This window comes from Rhinatrema bivittatum, chromosome 11 (genome assembly GCF_901001135.1).
Source record: "Rhinatrema bivittatum chromosome 11, aRhiBiv1.1, whole genome shotgun sequence".
In the NCBI taxonomy this organism is placed as follows: Eukaryota; Metazoa; Chordata; class Amphibia; order Gymnophiona; family Rhinatrematidae; genus Rhinatrema; species Rhinatrema bivittatum.
The window spans coordinates 55,716,466-55,735,347 of record NC_042625.1 but is presented as its reverse complement, the minus strand read 5'-3'; the positions used below and the strand labels follow the sequence as shown (position 1 = coordinate 55,735,347).

The following is an 18,882-nucleotide window of genomic DNA, read 5'->3' as shown; positions in this document are numbered from 1 at the left end:
CCACTTTAACCACGATCCAGCAGCTTGTGCACTTTTGGGTTGCCCAAAACAGAAGGTTCTCCTGGGGTCAGCTGGGGGAAGGGGAACCCCCTTCCATGGTATAAATTTGGCGTTGCTGAGGGAGAAGGGAGTGCTGAGCTGACCCACCTCCTCACACTGTTTCTTAGTTAATAGTGAGCCCGGGAGTGGTGGTGAGGGGCATGGCCCATCAACCCAATTTTGCTTTCCACTGTCGTGGGGACGGGACCAATGTGTCCTGCTTAACTGGCTAATTCTATTGAATACGTAAAATTATCCAGGAACATGCTTTCTGATAACTCTAAACCTAACTGGTGATATTCAAAAGACAATCAATAGATTGCCATACTGGGTCAGCCCAAAGGTCCATCAAGCCCAATATCCTTTTACCAACAGTACCTGGCAGGATCCCAAGGAGTAGATAAGATACCATGTTGCTTATCCTAAGAATAAGAAGTGGATTTCTGCAGCTCTACTTTAATAATGGCTTATGGACTTCTCCTCTAGGAGTTAGTCCAAACCTTTTTTTATACGCAGCTACACCACATCCTCTGGCAACAAACTCCAGAGCTTAATTATGTGTTGAGTAAAAAAAATATTTTCTCTTATTAGTTTTAAATGTATTACCTAGTAACTTAATTGTGTGTCCCCTGGTCTTTGTACTTTTCAAAGGAGTAAACAACTGATTAAGGTTTACTTGTTCCATTCCACTCATTATTTTATAAACCTCTGTCATATCTCCCTCCCCCTCAGCTGTCTCTTCTCCAAGCTGAAGGGCTGAATAACGTTAATCAGGGATATTCAGCAGGATGCTTATCCCACTAATATCCACCTAAATTTAGCTATCCAATTACTTTTTCTGAATATTCGCTTCCTTACATTTTAGTGATTTTTTTTTCTGATTTCTTGTTTCCTCTTGATTATGTGCATTAGATACAATTACAGAATAAAGGTTTTCCAGTAACTTTCCTTTTCTTTGTAATATTCTTTGATTATGACTGTGCTTTCTTATGGTTTATTTTGTAAATATATACAAATAAAAAAGGGCATATTAGAATTCATAGCTATTTACTAAATGAAAAACAAATAAGTGAAGAAAGTAAATTAAAGCTGCAATCCAAAACGATTGTTATTAAATACTGAACCTAACCGAATTCAAGTTGATACAGCTTTGTAGCTTCTTCCCATCTATTCCGCAGGCTCTGAACAGCTACAATCAAGGAGATATCGAAGGCTCCAGGAGGCTTGGGCAGAACGCTCTGTGGGTGGCTGTTGCAGCAATCATCATTGGCCTTCTGGTTATTGCAATATATTGTACAGTTCACTTCACTACGGTAAAAACATCGTTTAATTATCTATAATACAACTGGCTTTGTACTGGGCAGAAAACTTGATCGTTAAAAACTGCTCAATAATGCCATATGAGAGGGCAATTAGTTCTCACAGCACCCACTAAAAAGGTGAATTTTCAAACTGTTACACTCGTAAAAAAGTAGCCTCTACTCGCATTCTCTGTATTTTATATAAGTAAAATAATGTGCGCGCACACATCTGCATGTACAAAAGAGGTGTTTCAGGGCGCGGCTAACAGTTGCGTGTGCAAGTTGCTGTTTTAAGACACTCGCACACATACGTGTGCCAACTTGCTTGCATATTTTCACACCTGCTAATTATCTGGCAGGACAGTAAACGTGCTTCTGTTGTAGCACTGAGTGGGTGAGAGATCTGGGTAGGCTGGAGGGAGTTCAGGCTAAAGAACCAGGAAGATCTTGATGGGCAAGGACTGGGTGAACTGGTGGATTAATTAGTAAACTGGTTAATTTCCTCACTGCATGCATGCTTTGGCCGACTTGCGTGTTTAAATCGGAACTTACGCGCTAAGTCCTGGTTTACTTTCACACGTAAAACCTACACGCATATATTTTTAAAGGAAGTAGGAAAAGTATGTGCATTCACTGCATGAATATACGTAGTTTGAATGTATGTTGTGGGGTAAAGAAACATGTATTTAGGATACACGTGGGTTATAAAATACTATAATAAAACTACACGCGGCTAAATGCACACCCATACATTCCGCCGTGCGTCGTTTGACAATTATCCTCACAAGTTTGCTTTGATTATTCGAGGAAATGCCCCAAGCAAAAAGTACCCACGATCTTTGCACCAATGTGGGCAGTTTGCTTATTGCCTCCAATGTACTACACTTGTGGATAGGCAATTCCTGTATTAGAACTGATGTACCTCCTGATTTTATTCCAACTTCACCAGCGATCTCACAATAGATTGTGTATTCTGGGGGCAATTTTCAAAATTTCCTACCTATGTGCAAGTCTGCAGATGTTTTGCACCTGCATGTTGTGCAATAAAATGTCAATGGAAAATGAGGATACACTTGAAAATACAATCTACGTGTGTTTTGATCCTGCCCAAAGATCACCCTAGGAAACAGCGCCCTTAAATGTGGATAAAGCCGCTTAGAAAGCAGTTTACCCCACTAAATTGTTCTACAACCAAGCCAATGGCTTTGAAAATTGCTCTCCATATTTACAAAAGCAGCAGTGCTAAACATGGACTTATACACAAATAAGCCACAAATTTCCCTAAATGTAGGTGCCCAAAACCTGGGAACCTAACAGGCCAATATTGAAAGGATTTAGAAGCCTAAATTTTGATTTGTAAAGCCCTTTCCACATGTAAGAGGTGCAGTACCCATGGAAAGGGCTTTCTGAAACATTCAGTGGCCGGTGAGTGGGAAAGTTACTTGGGTGTCTTTCTGATTAGACTTGTTACCTGGGTAGCACTGAATATTGTCAGGGAGCACCTCCCGCAGAAGCAGTGTGCAGCTCCGGGTAGTGCTGAATTATTGTCACAGGGCAGCGAGCTGAAGTCAGGGAGCACCTCCCGCAGAAGCAGTGCAGGACTGGGCAGTGCTAAATATTGTCACAGGGCAGAGAGATGAAGTCAGGGAGCACCTCCCGCAGAAGCAGTGCAGGACCGGGTGGTGCTGAATTATTGTCACAGGGCAGCGAGCTGAAGTCAGGGAGCACCTCCCGCAGAAGCAGCGCAGGACCGCAGGGCTGGGTGTAGTGCTGAATATTGTCACAGGACAGCGAGCTGAAGTCAGGGAGCACCTCCCGCAGAAGCAGCGCAGGACCGGGTGGTGCTGAATTATTGTCACAGGGCAGCGAGCTGAAGTCAGGGAGCACCTCCCACAGAAGCAGCGCAGGACCGGGTGGTGCTGAATTATTGTCACAGGGCAGCGAGCTGAAGTCAGGGAGCACCTCCCGCAGAAGCAGTGCAGGACCAGGTGGTGCTGAATATTGTCACAGGGCAGCGAGCTGAAGTCAGGGAGCACCTCCCGCAGAAGCAGCGCAGGACTGCAGGGCTGGGTGTAGTGCTGAATATTGTCACAGGGCAGCGAGCTGAAGTCAGGAAGCACCTCCCGCAGAAGCAGCGCAGGACCGCAGGGCTGGGTGTAGTGCTGAATATTGTCACAGGGCAGCGAGCTGAAGTCAGGAAGCACCTCCCGCAGAAGCAGCGCAGGACCGCAGGGCTGGGTGTAGTGCTGAATATTGTCACAGGGCAGCGAGCTGAAGTCAGGGAGCACCTCCCGCAGAAGCAGTGCAGGACCGGGTAGTGCTGAATATTGTCACAGGGCAGCGAGCAGAAGTCAGGGAGCACCTCCCGCAGAAGCAGCGCAGGACCGCAGGGCTGGGTGTAGTGCTGAATATTGTCACAGGGCAGCGAGCTGAAGTCAGGGAGCACCTCCCGCAGAAGCAGCGCAGGACCGCAGGGCTGGGTGTAGTGCTGAATATTGTCACAGGGCAGCGAGCTGAAGTCAGGGAGCACCTCCCGCAGAAGCAGTGCAGGACCGGGTAGTGCTGAATATTGTCACAGGGCAGCGAGCAGAAGTCAGGGAGCACCTCCCGCAGAAGCAGTGCAGGACCGGGTAGTGCTGAATATTGTCACAGGGCAGCGAGCAGAAGTCAGGGAGCACCTCCCGCAGAAGCAGTGCAGGACCGGGTAGTGCTGAATATTGTCACAGGGCAGCGAGATGAAGTCAGGGAGCACCTCCCGCAGAAGCAGTGCAGGACCAGGTGGTGCTGAATATTGTCACAGGGCAGCGAGCTGAAGTCAGGGAGCACCCCCCGCAGAAGCAGTGCAGGACCGCAGGGCTGGGTGTAGTGCTGAATATCAGTGCTTGGCCTTGCCCTGGAAATCCTCCTTATCAGGGCCTTTTTTACTCTACTAAACGAATTAGCCATTCAAAATTTAGTGAAGGATTGGGTTTTATGACCTGGATAAAGCCTTTGAGTAGTGACTTCCTATGGGGGCTAATGTATGTGTGGACTTTTTACCTAAGGGGAGGAAATATCACTGGGGGCTGGGATGGAGCAAGATTTGGAACTGCAGGCCTAGTTTTACTCAAAAGGATGTGCAAGTGGACTCTAAACTTGAAAATAAGTGCATTTTAGGTGAAAAGTGCCAGCAGAAATGCAGACAGTAAGAGAACTCCCCTCAGGAAGGGTAATTTTAAAAGCCATTTCTGCAGGTAAAACAGTGCTTTCCCTGCAGAAATAGGCGTTATAAAAATTGCAGGTAAACTTGCATGCACAGGGCCAACAGGCACATACGTTTACCTGCAGTGAACTCAGGCGAGGTGGGATTTGCACTTCATGCTCACATTAGCAGGTGTAACCGTGGACGGGTACATTTTGTGAAATCATTTTGAAAGGTAAAGTACATGAAAACAAATGTAAAATCTGCGGGTAAAAAGTATCCGAGGGCAGTTACAAAATTACCCCTTTAGGATTCTGCTGCTGAAAATGACCTTACATACTTATTTCTTTGTTTATTAAAATGTCTAACCCTTCCCCAACTCTAGCCCTAGAAACCTGCATTCAGCCCACACAAGCCTATGTGCAAACACAACATCTGCCCGTAGCTTTACCCACTTGGGAGGTAACTTTTAAATAGTATGTACGGTATGTGCATATGCCGGCTCGCGCCAAAGGATGTGGCAATTTTATTACACACACGCGTATATGCGCGCATGGTATACAATAGGCTAAATGTGCATACATGCGTACGTGTGCACAATTTTATATGGGCGCACGCATATGCTGCCTCTACCATGAAATTGGAGGGAATTTTAGACAGGCCATGCTCCAACGCAATTACCAGTTTCCCCAGTTCATTTCCAGGTCGCCCAGGTAATGGATAGGACTTCCTACCCCTCCCCTCAGTTAGATAGCACCAATCCTAAAACCCCACTGACTAGCCTATATTTTTTATTTTATTACTTACACGCCATCCATAGCAGTAGTAAAGGTATGTGGCAGGGGACCCCGATGCACGCTTGAGTGCGTAAATACTTGCGTGCACATTTCATGTTACAGTCCCGGAATGCACATGTCCCATCCGGACCTCGCCCATGTCCTGCCCCTTTCTCAACTTATTTGTGCGCGAACCGGGAGAGCCGCGTGTACACAGACTCCTTTTAATATCCACCTGGTGTGCGCCGGCCCACAATCTGCGCGTATCTCCTGGCACTGGTGTGCGCAGGGCTTTTAAAATTCACCTCCTATTGTAAAGGTCATGTCTGCGCAGAAAATACTGTTTTCCTGACAGAAGTCCCTTTGAAAATAATTGGGTTCAAGAAAGTAACTTTGGAAGTACAAGAGCTGTCAATAGTGTGGTTATCATTCTGAGGCAGACCGATACAATCCTCACCATGTTTACATTAATGGCATGTTGTGGATCTGCAAACCTTTCCGTGGTGGCTTCTTCTTCCACAACGGCGACAAGTGACGCCTCTGGCAGGGCAATTACCTTTGTGTGGCTAGGAGCCCCTACTATTGTACTATGCTGCAGTTGCCAGCTTGGTGATTTGATGCTATGTTTTCTGGACTGATTGGCACTTTGGAAATATGATGATTGATTCCCGGTAAAAAAAAATGTTTATGAAGTGCATGGGCCATCTCTCATGTGCTGGCACACTGCCATGCTCTGACATTCTGACATTTCACTTGTCTATGTATTATCCAGCATTTTAAAGAGATACACATGGGGATCACTGAGAATTTGTCTCCTCGTATTAACTCAGGTACGAGCTTGTATGATCTGTCCTTTTATTTTATGATCTTCATGCTCATCCTTACCTCAGTGTTTACTGCTCAAAGTCTATGTTCTTGTAAGGCTGAAAATACTTTGTGAGGACTGCTTTATATCATCTTTTTCATCTCCAGTGTCTGGCAGGGCTTTGAAAATATACTTCACTTCATACTGCGCTGTGCATATCATTTAGCACTATAGAAATGTTAAGTACTAGTCGTTCACTTCCTGAAAAACATTAACAATATTGCCTGGTTGGTAGTGGCATCATATTCTTTCAGCACTATCACCAGATCTTCCAGTCTTTCAAGCCAGCGTTCCCACATTTGGTCCTATGGTACCACAAGATTCATAAATAAGAAACTCTGGAAGGTGTCAGAGCACCACGTAAAGTAAACAAATATATCTAATTGCAGGGCTATGTTTTGTGTTAAGGCTCCTTGAAGAGGTTGGGTGGGTAATGCCAGGCTCAAGATGATTGCTTTTAGAGGCCGTGGCAGGCCTAACCTTTGCCACACTCATGATGGCTACTATCAGTTGGAAAGGGCAGATTAGACAGGTGATTACCGGGCGTGCCAGGCCAGAGAGGATGCCAGTGAGCCAGCACACGCTGCTGCTACAGCGTTAGTACAAGATGTGTCATCAGAGAATCAGAAAGAATCTCTCCCCCCCTCCCCACCAGCAATGGCTATGGGAACTTCTGAGGGGGCCTCCGCTCCTCCTGGTTTGGCTAGGGTGTCAGTTAACCCAGCACAGAGACTATGACAGGATGCAGCCTTAGAAAAGTCTGTAAAAGAAAGCGTGAAATACAGGAAGAACTCAGAGAGCAGGGTAACAGGAGGTTTTTTTTACACTACTACGCTGCAAGTGAAAGTCATTAACAGCAAAAGTCTATTTGTCCAAAGTTAGAAAAGAAAGGAGAGAGACAAAGATGCCCCTTCTAGATTGTCCTGCTCTCTTCTACTTTCCACTTTCTGTCCAGTACGTCAGGGTTCCATTTTTTTGATATTATATTTGTTTTCTTTTTTTGCACGTTTTTAAAAATGTTTTGTTGCTTGGGTTCTTGAGTTCTGTCTTTGCTATTGTTGAGTCCCTGTTCTGAGGGTGCATTTCGCAGATTTCACACACAGGCAATACATTGGGGGCGATATTCAACAGTTTGTATGCAGGTGAACTTGCGTAAGTCTGCTTTGAAAGTTAGCAGGACCTTATGTACATTGCTGCGGCACAGACATGCACAATAGAGAGCAGGTATAAATGTCCATGCAAACATTTATACAAAGTGAAAGTACCTGTGCCTTCCTCCAGCTCAAGGATGCCTCTTTGCAGTACGTGGAAATGTATGCATGACATTGATTCCATGCGTACAATCCCTAGGGTAATTTTTTTAAAAACCCCATTTACGCATATAAAACAGTGTTTTATGCGCAAGAATGCACATTGCTGCATAATTCCAGCTTAGTAAATATGTCCCTTAGTTAAAAGACTGAAGCCATTAAAAACTGAACCATATATACTCTATATGTGGAATGAACTTCCTGATGAGATCAGGGCAGAGACTGACTGACTTTCTTTTACAAGATTATTAAAAACTCACCTGTTTTCCTAGCCTTTGAGATACTTTAGATATTTTTAAACCTATGCAGGTTTTACCTGATTTGCAATGCTGTTGTTTTGATTTATACCTGATGATGTTTCTTTCATGCCCTTGTGTATTTGGGTTATTATGGATGTCTTGTCTATTTTGTATTTCTGATTTACGCATATGATGGTGTAATCCACTGAGAACTGTAGATTAGCAGAATACTGATTTTTTTCATAAATAAATATGTATAGATGGATCTATATGCATCTAGATATGCATGTCTGCATATGAGCTCTGTGATTCTTCTGTTGTCCCATAGAAATGGTAACTGTTTGCCCATTCCCTAATCCTAGTCACTCTCTCCTTTGGAATTGGGCAGTGCCCATGTTAATGAAGAAGTGGCACCCTACATGTTGTTGCCAGAGTATGAAAGAAAAGAAATATATTGTACCTGGAAACCACAGTTTTTGATTTATCCAAATTCATGATTTAGAAAAATTCCCATCAAAATCTATTTGCTGGTTTTGGTGAATAAAAATATTTTTTTCTATTTAAAAAAGCAAAAAAAAAGCAAAACAGATATCCACAGGCAGATTTACTTCAGAAAAGTAACGTAAACACCCTATCAATGGCTTCTCCTATGCATACTTTGAGATATTTGAATGTCTCTAGCATATCTCCCCATCTCACTTTTCTTCTAGGATATACATGTTTAGATCTTTAAGTCTATCCCCATATGCTTTAGAACAAAGACCACTGACCATTTTAGTAGCCACCCTCTGGACCGACTCCATCCTGTTTATATCCTTTTGAGGGTGTGGTCTCCAGAATTGTACTCAGTATTCAAACGGGCCGATACAGTAAAAAACGCGGGAGAGCGGGCGAGCACCCGCTCTCCCGGCGCGCGCACAGGACACTCTCCTGTGCGCACGATACAGTAAGTTAATTTATTTAAATTAGGCCCGGCGGTAAAAAGAGGCGCTAGGGACACTAGCGCGTCCCTAGCGCCTCTTTTTGTACAGGAGCGGCGGCTGTCAGCGGGTTTGACAGCCGATGCTCCATTTTGCCGGCGTCGGTTCTCGAGCCCGCTGACAGCCACAGGCTCGGAAACCGGACGCCGGCAAAATTGAGCGTCCGGTTTTCGGCCTGACAGCCGCGGGCCGAATTCAAATTTATTTTTTTTTTTTTAACTCTTCAGGACCTCCGACTTAATATCGCTATGATATTAAGTCGGAGGGTGCACAGATAAGTGCACAGAAAAGCAGTTTTACTGCTTTTCTGTGCACTTTCCCGGTGCTGGAAGAAAGGTCGGTGCTAATTTCTGAAAGTAAAATGTGCGGCTTGGCTGCACATTTTTCTTTCTGAATCGCGTGCGCATACCTAATAAGGCCATCAACATGCATTTGCATGTTGAGGGTGCTATTAGGTGCCGCGGGTTGGACGCGCGTTTTCCTCCCCTTACTGTATAAGGGGTAAGGGAAAATGCGTGTCCAAGAGCAGGCTAACAGTGCGCTCCGTTGGAGCGCATTGTACTGTATCGGCCTGAAAGTGAGGTCTCAGAGACCTATACAGGGGCAATATCACTTCCCTTTTTCTGCTGACCATTCCTCTCCCTACGCAGCCAAGCATCTTTCTAGTTTTTACCATCACTTTATCCACCTGTCTGGCCCTCTTAAGATCATAAGATACAATTACACCTAGATTCTGCTCTTCCTTTCTGCTTAGAATTTCACCTCCAATACTGTAGCTTTCCCTTGGGATTTTGTATTCTAAACGCATTACTCTGCTTTTTTTTTTTTTTTTTTTTTTTTTAGCATTCAACCTTAGCTGCCAGACCTTGGATCAGGGGTGGGCAATTCCGGTCCTTGAGGTTTTCAGGATATCCCAAATGAATAGGCATATGAGAGATTTGTATGCACTCTGCTTCAGTTGTATGCAAATCTATTTCATGCCTCTTTATTAGGGATATTCTGAAAACCCAACTGGCTTGCGGCCCTGGAGGACTGGAATTGCCCACTCCTGCCTTAGACCATTCCTCGAGCTTTGCTAGATCCCTCCTCATGTTTTCCACACCTTCCTGGCTGTCCACCCTATAAAAGACTTTGGTATCATAGACAAAAAAATCAAACCTTTCCAGGCAGCCCTTAAATGTTGAAAAGAACTGGTGCAAGGAAGGAGGAGGTGTTTCAAATTGGCCCATGCAGGCTGAAAGAGGGTGGTGGTGTAGCAGTCTGAAGGGGCTGAAAGAAGAGGATACAGGTGGAAGGGGTAGAGCTAGCCCTGGAGGAAAGAAGGGGAAGGGTACTGAGAAGGGAGGAGAGTGTGTGTGTATGTGGGTAGAGGGGATGGAGAGAGATAAGTTTGCCCTCCACTTTGCCAAAATGAGCCTTGGGGAAATTGAAAGTTTGTCTTCCCTACCTTCCCGCCAATCACAGTATGGGGTGGAGAGAAAGAAGTGTGTGAATGAGAGACTGTATGTATGCGTGTGGGGAAGTGAGGGTGGAGTGGGATAGTTTGCCATCATCCCTGCCAATCTCCATCTGGGTGAATAGGAAACTTGCCCCTCCTCCCTGCCAATCTGAGCCGGAAATGGGGGGAGAGGAAGCTTGTTACCCCGCTCTAATCCACACCAATCTGAGTCGGACTGGGGGGAGAGAGTTTGTGCACTGCCCCGTCTCATCCCCAACCTTTATTAATCTCAGGGTGACCAAGAAGCAAATGTTCCCAGGCAGGGGCACATAATCAAACTACCCAAGGTCCAGCAAACCCCACGCATAGTTTTTCTTTGATTATTCCCCTGTCAAAAGTACCTGCACAATGTGCGCCTGCTTTTGTCTAGGTGTCCATTACTGTTCTTTCGAGATTTTCGTACTATCCTTCAATCTCTTATCTTTTCAGGTCTTGATTACTGTAATTCTCTTTATCTAGGTCTTCCTGATAATATCATCCAACCATTACAACTAGGCCAGAATGTATCAGCATGTATCCTATCAGGTATTTCCATTAGAAATCACATCACTCCAGTGCTTCAGACTTATCATTGGTTACCAATAAAATTCAGAATACAATACAAAATCCTTAACATTATCCATTCACTCATTCATAACTCTTCTTCTACTTGGCTCCTACTTCGTATTTACAAACCCACTAGACATTTGAGATCCCTAACAAAATATTTCTTAGACATCCTTTCACCTCGACAAGCACGATTAGATATCACAAGGAAAAGGGCTTTTTCAGTAGCAGGTCCCATCCTTTGGAATGCATTATCAGATTAATTAAGATCACTATCCAACCCAATTCACTTCAAGCAATCCTTAAAGACTCATCTGTTTCAGATTGCCTTCAAAATTGCTCCAATTAAACATTAACTTCTTCACACTCAATATAAGCATCCATTTTCTCTCATTTTCTCTTAACCATAAGATGGCACTTGTCTTGATCTTCTTATGTCTGATTTGATGTGATTTAATAAGTTATGAACTTTGTTTTATTGTATTTTTTATTTTATTATAAGATTTTTGTAATTGTTTTATTTTATGATTTATATCTTTTGTACACCGTTTTGATTAAACTCTGTTTGTAAACACGGTATAGAAACATTTTTAAATACATTTTTAAATAAATTTAATCAATTTATGTATTAGAATTAACGTTTTATACTTGATTCTAGCACTGATCGGCAGCCAATGGAGGGTGTCAAGAACCAAGGTAATATGGATGTATTTTTTATTACAAGAAAGAAGTCTCGCTGCCGAGTTCTGTAGCAATTGAAGAAATAGGCAGACCTAATAGTAAGGAGTTGCAATAATCAATTCCTGCAAAAATCAATGCTTGTAGATACGTTCTGAAGTCTTCTAAGGATAGAATCGGTTTTAAATGTTTTAACCTAGGAAGTGTCAAGTTTCCGGTATGAATTATGTTTTTGATGTCATTTTTCATGGATAGATTAGATTCAAGAATGACCCCCAGTTCATGAACTGGTTTGTAATTGGAATGGTGAGTTTACCAAAAACTAATTTTATATTCTCAGGCGTGTTCTAAGTCCCAGATAAGAATGCAATCTCTGTTTTTGAAATGTTTAGCAATAAACTATTATGGAGCATCCATTTATCAGGTTCTTGTGGCCTGGTTTGGCCTCTGTTGGAAACAGGATGCTGGGCTTGATGGACCCTTGGTCTGACCCAGCATGGCAATTTCTTATGTTCTTAATGGCACCTAAATAAATTTGTAGTTAGTCCAATGTATTTGCTATGGACTCTTTTATGGGTATAAAAAAACTGGCTATCGTCAGCATAAATGAAAAAAACTAAGTCCTAAGTCTGCCAACATTTTGCAGAGTGGAATCAAGAAAAGATTAAACAGTACTGCCGATAGGGCTGAACCTTGCGGGAAGCCAATCGTAATCTTTCCACACAGAGGACTTTCCTTTGACACAAATTTGGAATGATTTTTCACTCAGATACTGAACCAATTAAGGACGGTTCCTGAGATACCAAATTCTTTCAAAGGACCAATCAATATGTTGTGAGCAAAGGCGTCGAACACTTCTGAAAATCCCCACCCCTGTGCCCCGGACACCACCTCTCAGTCTGGCAAACTTGTGGGCATGCAGGACACCTGCATGCAAGTTTTACAGGAGATCAAATGGGCAGAATTTCAAAGACGTAAAATAGTTTTACTCGTCAAAATGCGTTTGAAAATTACCCTGAAGGGCTGAATTTTCACAAAACCCGTTATAAGCTCTGCTTTCTGGAGGGAAAAAACAAAGCCCGCCTCAGCTACAGTTTGTACAAGAGAACTGGTGCCTGGCAAAGCCACTATTGGCATTCAGCTCAATGTAATAAAGCACAGATTAAGGCCTGTGCTCATTCTTAGCATAGATTTTCATTTTCTTGCAGGGTAAAAAAGAAAGTGGCATGCAAATGCAACAGGAGTTAAAGTGCTAAACCAAAAAAATGGGTTAAAAATGAGGACATCCACACAGAAAGGTGTGGTAAGAACAGGCAGAAAGGAGGCAGGTGCTGGAAATGGGAAGGGTGAGCAGCTGTGGGTCCCACCCTAGAGAGCGTGTGCTTTGCTTTTACTTGCCACGCCTTGCATGTGAGATTGTGCCCCAGTCAGGATTCACAGCGCCAAAGTGCACACTGTTGAGTATAGGTGCCCACCCCTGAGAGCTTACATGCATGATTGCTGCTGTGTATCCTGATTTTGGGCACAATCTCGCATACAAGGCCATTTTAGCAAGGGGATGGCAAGTAAAATCAAAATGCAAGCTCTCTGAGGTAGTCACACTTTCCAACAAATAACGAACAACATGAGGCAAAAAGGACAGTTTGAAGTGCTGACGATGGCATTGATACAGCCAGCATACAGGAAGAGGAACCATTTTAATGTTTCTTTATTTGTAAATTTAATATGCTGCTTTTAATAAAAGTTTTACATTAAATCAAAGTGTAAACTCTCTTGGACGGGCTCTTAGTCAGAGGTTTTCTTGTTTTTCCTGAAATCCAGGACTATCAACATGACAAGCTATGAAAACTCTGAACTACACCATAGCTGGTGCTGTAGGGTAACTTTAACCAATGAGACATCTTTCCTGTGAGCCAGGACTGCTAAATGCTTAATCCTGCTGTTAAGGAGGAGCATTCTGTTACTAGAGGCACCATCAGTGGTGACCTTAGGAGTCTTGGGGTCTGGGGCACAAATCAAAACATAAGCTTTCTAGGGCAGGCACCTACAGCTGAACAATACACACTTTGGCACTGGGCATCCTGACTTGGGCACAGTCTCGTATGCAAAGCCATTTTGGCATAGCATGGCAAGTAAAACCAAAAGCATAAGCTCTCTAGGGAAGGCACCTACAGCTGTACAGCACACACTTTGCTGCTGTGCATCCCGACTTTGGCGTACTGTTCAACTGTAGGTGCCTGCCCAAGAGAGCTTACAATCTGATTTGACTCAAATGCTTTCTGTTATGGTCTGTCCGGGGGAGATGGGTGAGAATGACAAAGGGGAAAACAACTGTGCCAATTATATTCAGTAGAATTTCAGTCTAGCAAGCTAAACAACCTGCCATTGGTGCAATGCCAGAAACTTAACTTTTACTGCACCTCAGAGCCAGGAGTTAACTCACATTTCTGGTGGCCAAGTTACTTTATTGCTGTGTCTACTGTGGTAGTGTGCAGCTGCTTCTACCACACATGGCCACCAGAAATGTAAGTTAACTTTTCCTCCACCTCAGAGCCAGGAGTTAAATTTCCAGCATTAAGAAAATGTGCTTTAAGCAGTCAGCCCTTTTAATTAAGCTCCATGCATAGTTGGGGAATCGCCAGTTCCCTCATTAACATGGGGATTTCCTTATACCCGTGCTAATCTTTTAACATGGATTTTTTCATTAAAAAATCTTCTAAATACCTGGGTTAAGTTAGTGCTGAAAAATCCATATTAAAACACAAGTTAAACCCAAGCTAAGGTCAGAGCATCTTTTCATGGGCCTCACTAACTCCTTATTCACATACTTTACGCCGTGATAGCATACGTTTGGAGAGTTTAAAGCACTGCCATCTCCAGCTCCTACTTGCAAGAAGTGCTTTTGAACATTATTATTGACTCTCTGGTTACCTTAGGGTCCACAGGGAACCAGCAAGTACTGTTTCCTACTGCTCAAAGGTGAAGCCCTGAACTGGTTTTGGTCACTGAGAAATTGTCCAGCTGTGCAGAACTTAATAAGGGTGTTTTACTGCATTGGTCAACAAATTTGGGAAACCAGGTGAAATGATCATACCTGAATTTGAACCCCATTTATGTTCAGGCAAACACCAAAGGCAGCCTGACTGGAATTCACTTTTAAAGGAAATTAATTCAGCCATTGCTAGCGGCTCTGTACCTCTAGGAGGTGCTCCATAATGCTCTTTATCAGAAAACAAGCTGGACCCTGCTTCTGATGGCTTGAAGTCCACCTCTTATCCAGAGTCAGAATGCAACACTTTTCATCTAGCTGAGCAAAACTGAAGCCTCTGCCCCTGCTGCAGCCAGTCCTGTGGAAACTACAGCTTATACCTGAAGAAATGCAAGACTGCGACCCTAATAAAGATGAACCTGTGCCTGAAACAAAACTGACTCTTTTGCTTGGGTGTATAGAATGCTACATCTGAAAAACAATCTGTTCTTGGTCAGGATAGCTTTCCGTCCCATCCATCCTTCCCACTGGCAGGATGCTATCCCTGACTTCCGCCAAAGCCATGTTGGATTCTCTGTCCTCCACCTGAAGCTGCATCGGACTCTCTGTCTGAAGCAACCAGCCTAGCTTGGTATCTGTGATGGCCCAACCTGCTTCTGGTCCAGACTCTATGCTGGATCCTGTTGAGCAGTTAGTTGCTATGCTCCAGGAGTTACACCTGTCCTCATTTGATGAGACAGCCATAGTTGTGCAGATTCATGAACTCTCACCTGACCTGGAAGATGGACCTGAATCTGTGCCTATCAGGGGTGCTTTGACTAATTGACTAGTTAACCTATTTCAGGAATTCTTAATCTGAACCCAACTCCCGAAATGCCAGAAAAGGTCACTGTGACTCAAAGCAGACCTAGGAGACCCTTTAGGGTGCTTGAAGGTCAACCCTTTTGCATCACAGAAACATGACTGAAAGAATATGACAACGTTCTCTTAAACCAAATTGACAATCCAAACTGAGATTTTTCATTTTCCCAGACTCAAAAGAAGTGGAGGTTTACTAATAATTTGCAGAAAAGAACAAAGTTAAACCTTATAAAGTAGAAATAAACCCTCCTAATGAAGTGGCAATACTTAAATCACAAAAAATAGACATCAATCTGATATACAGTCCACCTGGAACTCTACAAAAAGACTTCATCTTTAACTGAACTCTTTACTAAATCATTCCCAAACCCTGAATCAACAATAATTGTAGACGACTTCAATTTCCATGTTGATAACTCACAAAAAACCAATGCTTGCGAAATCTTCCTAGATGCAATGGAAGCTAATGGCTGGAATCAATTTGTAACCAAATCAAAACACAAAGCTGGCCACATTCTTGACTTAATATTTGCAAATCAAAACAAATGCCAAATTTAATTATCTCATAAAATTATACCATGGTCAGACCACCAACAGATTAAAGCTGATATTACTCTATAAACCTCTCCGGCGTAAGTTCCTGTTCACTGTACACCGACGTGATATCTTTGAGCGGCAGTATATAAAAAATTATAAATAAAATAAATAATAAATAAATAACAATCAATAACAAATAATTACATAACCCTCAAATACCGTAAAAAAAATAGATTCTGAAATTATTAAAGAACACATCAAAAACAAATTATCTGCATTAGATATAGACAACACTTTTTCTCCATTAGACCTTTGGCAAAAAAACAAATGAAATAGCTGAGGATTTTTTAACTGAACAAATAACATAATTCAAAAACAAACCACGGTACAATGAGGAGCTACAATGAAATAAACAAATACTTACAGGCCGATACAGTACAGTGCGCTCTCCCGCAGACTTTACTGTATCGGCCCGTTAGAAAATATGACAAGCAATGGAAAAAAAAATCCTTCAACAGAATACTTAATAAACTAAAAATCTCAACTAACTAAATACCATGAACTAATAAACAAAGCAAAACAACAATTTTATGCAAACCAAATATATGATGTTATCTTCAGTTCCAAACTACTCTTTGAAACAGTACACAATCCAATTAAAAACCCATCTTCAACTTCATCTAACTCCGATGACTTTACAAAAGTATCTTGTAATGAATATGCAAACTTATTACAAAACATAAATACTCTCAAATCTAAATTCCAATCCAACAACCAAGTTAACAAACTTGAAAATAAAATTACTCAACCAATATGGACATCTTTCAACATTGTATCCTCAAAAAGGTTAACACCTTAATAACTCTGATAATAACAAAAATTGCAAACCAATTCTTATCACAAGGAAAAGTTCCCAAACGGACTAAGCAAGCCATTGTTAAACCTACTTTTAAAAAAATAAAGCTGGAAGAACTGATAACTGGGACAACTACAGACCTATTTCAAATTTACCTTTCATCGCTAAAATTCTAGAAAAAGCTACATTAAATCAATTAGAAAACTTCCTTGATGAAAATAAAATCCTATATCCAAGCCAATCTGGCTTCAGGAAAAACTGTTCAACCGAAAAACTACTAATTTCTTTAACTGTTAACATTCTAAAAGGCTTGGATAATAACGAATCTTATCTTCTAATTCTCTTGACCTAAAAGCTGCATTTGACACAGTCGACCATGCTCTTCTCTACAAACAATTAAAGAAAATTGGAATTGGTGGTTTTCTTCCTAGAAAATAGATCCTTTCAAGTCAAAGTGGGCAATCAAATCTTGGACCCCTTTAATATTAGCACAGGAGTTCCTCAAGGCTTAGCACTATCAGCAACATTGTTTAACATCTATCTCCTTCCAATTTGCACTCTACTAGCAAATCTAAACACCAAATTCTTCATATATGCTGATGATATACAATTCTACATTCCTTTTGAAAAAAAATTTGAAAGAACTACAACACTAACAAAATACATAAAATCTATACAAAAAGAACTCGCTCTACTGAAATTGACTCTCAGCACTAATAAAACTGAAATAATTCGGCTAAGAAAACACGTCTCCAAAACCACTTATTCTAAACATAGAAATAGCCAAAATATCACCTTCAGATGAAGTTTGTGATCTAGGAATCCAAATTGATGAAAATATCAACATGAAAAAACATATAACGAAGATAATCAAATCTGCTAAACTCAGAATGCTACACTGCCTAAAACCATTGCTTACCTTCCAAGACTTCTGACTGTTCTACAAACTGAGATTTTTTTCCAACCTAGATTACTGCAATTCCCTATTACTAAGCCTCCATGCAAACATAATGAAACCTTTGCAATTCCTCCAAAATGCTTCTGCCAGACTTCTTACTGGAACAAGAAAATGTGATCATATCCTCCCATTCTGATAGCCCTTCAATGGCTTCCAGTATCCTTCAAAATTCAACATTTATTTATTTAAAAGTTTTTATATACCGCGCAGTGGGGTAGAGATCTAGCCAGCTAAGCGGTTTACAATAAAACATTCATAATATCATAACGTACAGCATTAAAAGACATTTACATTAAATTATTAGTCTTACAAGCTGTGCAAAATTAAAAAGGAATATTCGTTATTGTGTATTGTAAGCACGTGTAAACAGATACGTTTTCAGCATTTTTTTGAATTCTTTGGGATTTGCCGTTAAACGGATATATTCTGGAAGAGAGTTCCATAAAGTCGGACCAGGGACTGAAAAAGCTCGCTTTCGGGTTAATGCTAGGCTGACAGTTCTTACTGAGGGAATTTCCAGTATACATTTGTCCATGGAACGGAGTTGTCTGGTGGGCCTATATATTCGCAGTAATGAGCAGAGCCAGATTGAGTTGGAATTGTATAGTAGGTTATGAATGATAGACAGACAGGATTTTGTATGTAATGCGGTGGGATACTGGGAGCCAGTGTAGCTGCTGTAGTATAGGTGGCAGATTGAATAGCATTCTTGCTGTGGCATTTTCAATGAGTTGCAATGGTTGTATTGTAGATGAAAGTAGTCCCAGATATAAGGAATAGCAGTAATATATATATCTTATATATATAAAGTATTATCACTTATTTTCAATATCATCAACAATATTGACCCATCTCCTCCTAGAATTTCAATTCAACTCTACAATCCACTAAGAGAACTAAGATCTCAAAACAAAGGCATTCTCTCAATTCCTCCCAATAATATTACACACCTAACACAAATTAGAGAACGTATGTTTACTATTGCTGGACCTAAACTTTGGAACTCTTTACCTAGTCCACTATGACTTACAACCGAAAAAAAGGAACTTCAAACAAGATCTTAAAACCTGGCTCTTCAAAAAAGCTTATGAACTAACTTGAAATTAATCTTTGATAAAATATCTTCAGATTTGTATATTCAAGAGACTGATCATACCCTTTTTTCTTCTTATTTTCTTCTAAATTTATTACAACTCCTGTTTGAATCAATTTCTGGAATTTCTAATTCATTGTTGATGTAATGACTATTTTTCCTATAATTGTTACCT

The 18,882-nt window shown here is 41.7% G+C and overlaps 1 protein-coding gene across 2 annotated transcripts in view; it reads left to right on the top strand.

Annotated features, from left to right (window-relative positions):
• TMEM233 (transmembrane protein 233) overlaps positions 1–18,882 on the top strand; it is a 48,220-nt gene that overhangs the window by 19,685 nt on the left and 9,653 nt on the right. Inside the window, exons 2-3 of one of the 2 annotated variants that reach the window (XM_029571812.1) lie at positions 1,218–1,352; positions 11,394–11,431. In XM_029571812.1, the coding sequence (XP_029427672.1) occupies positions 1,218–1,352; positions 11,394–11,399 (141 nt within the window). In that variant the 3' untranslated portion in view covers positions 11,400–11,431. The remainder of the gene's footprint in view (positions 1–1,217; positions 1,353–11,393; positions 11,432–18,882) is intronic. The other variant, XM_029571811.1, reaches the window with a different exon arrangement.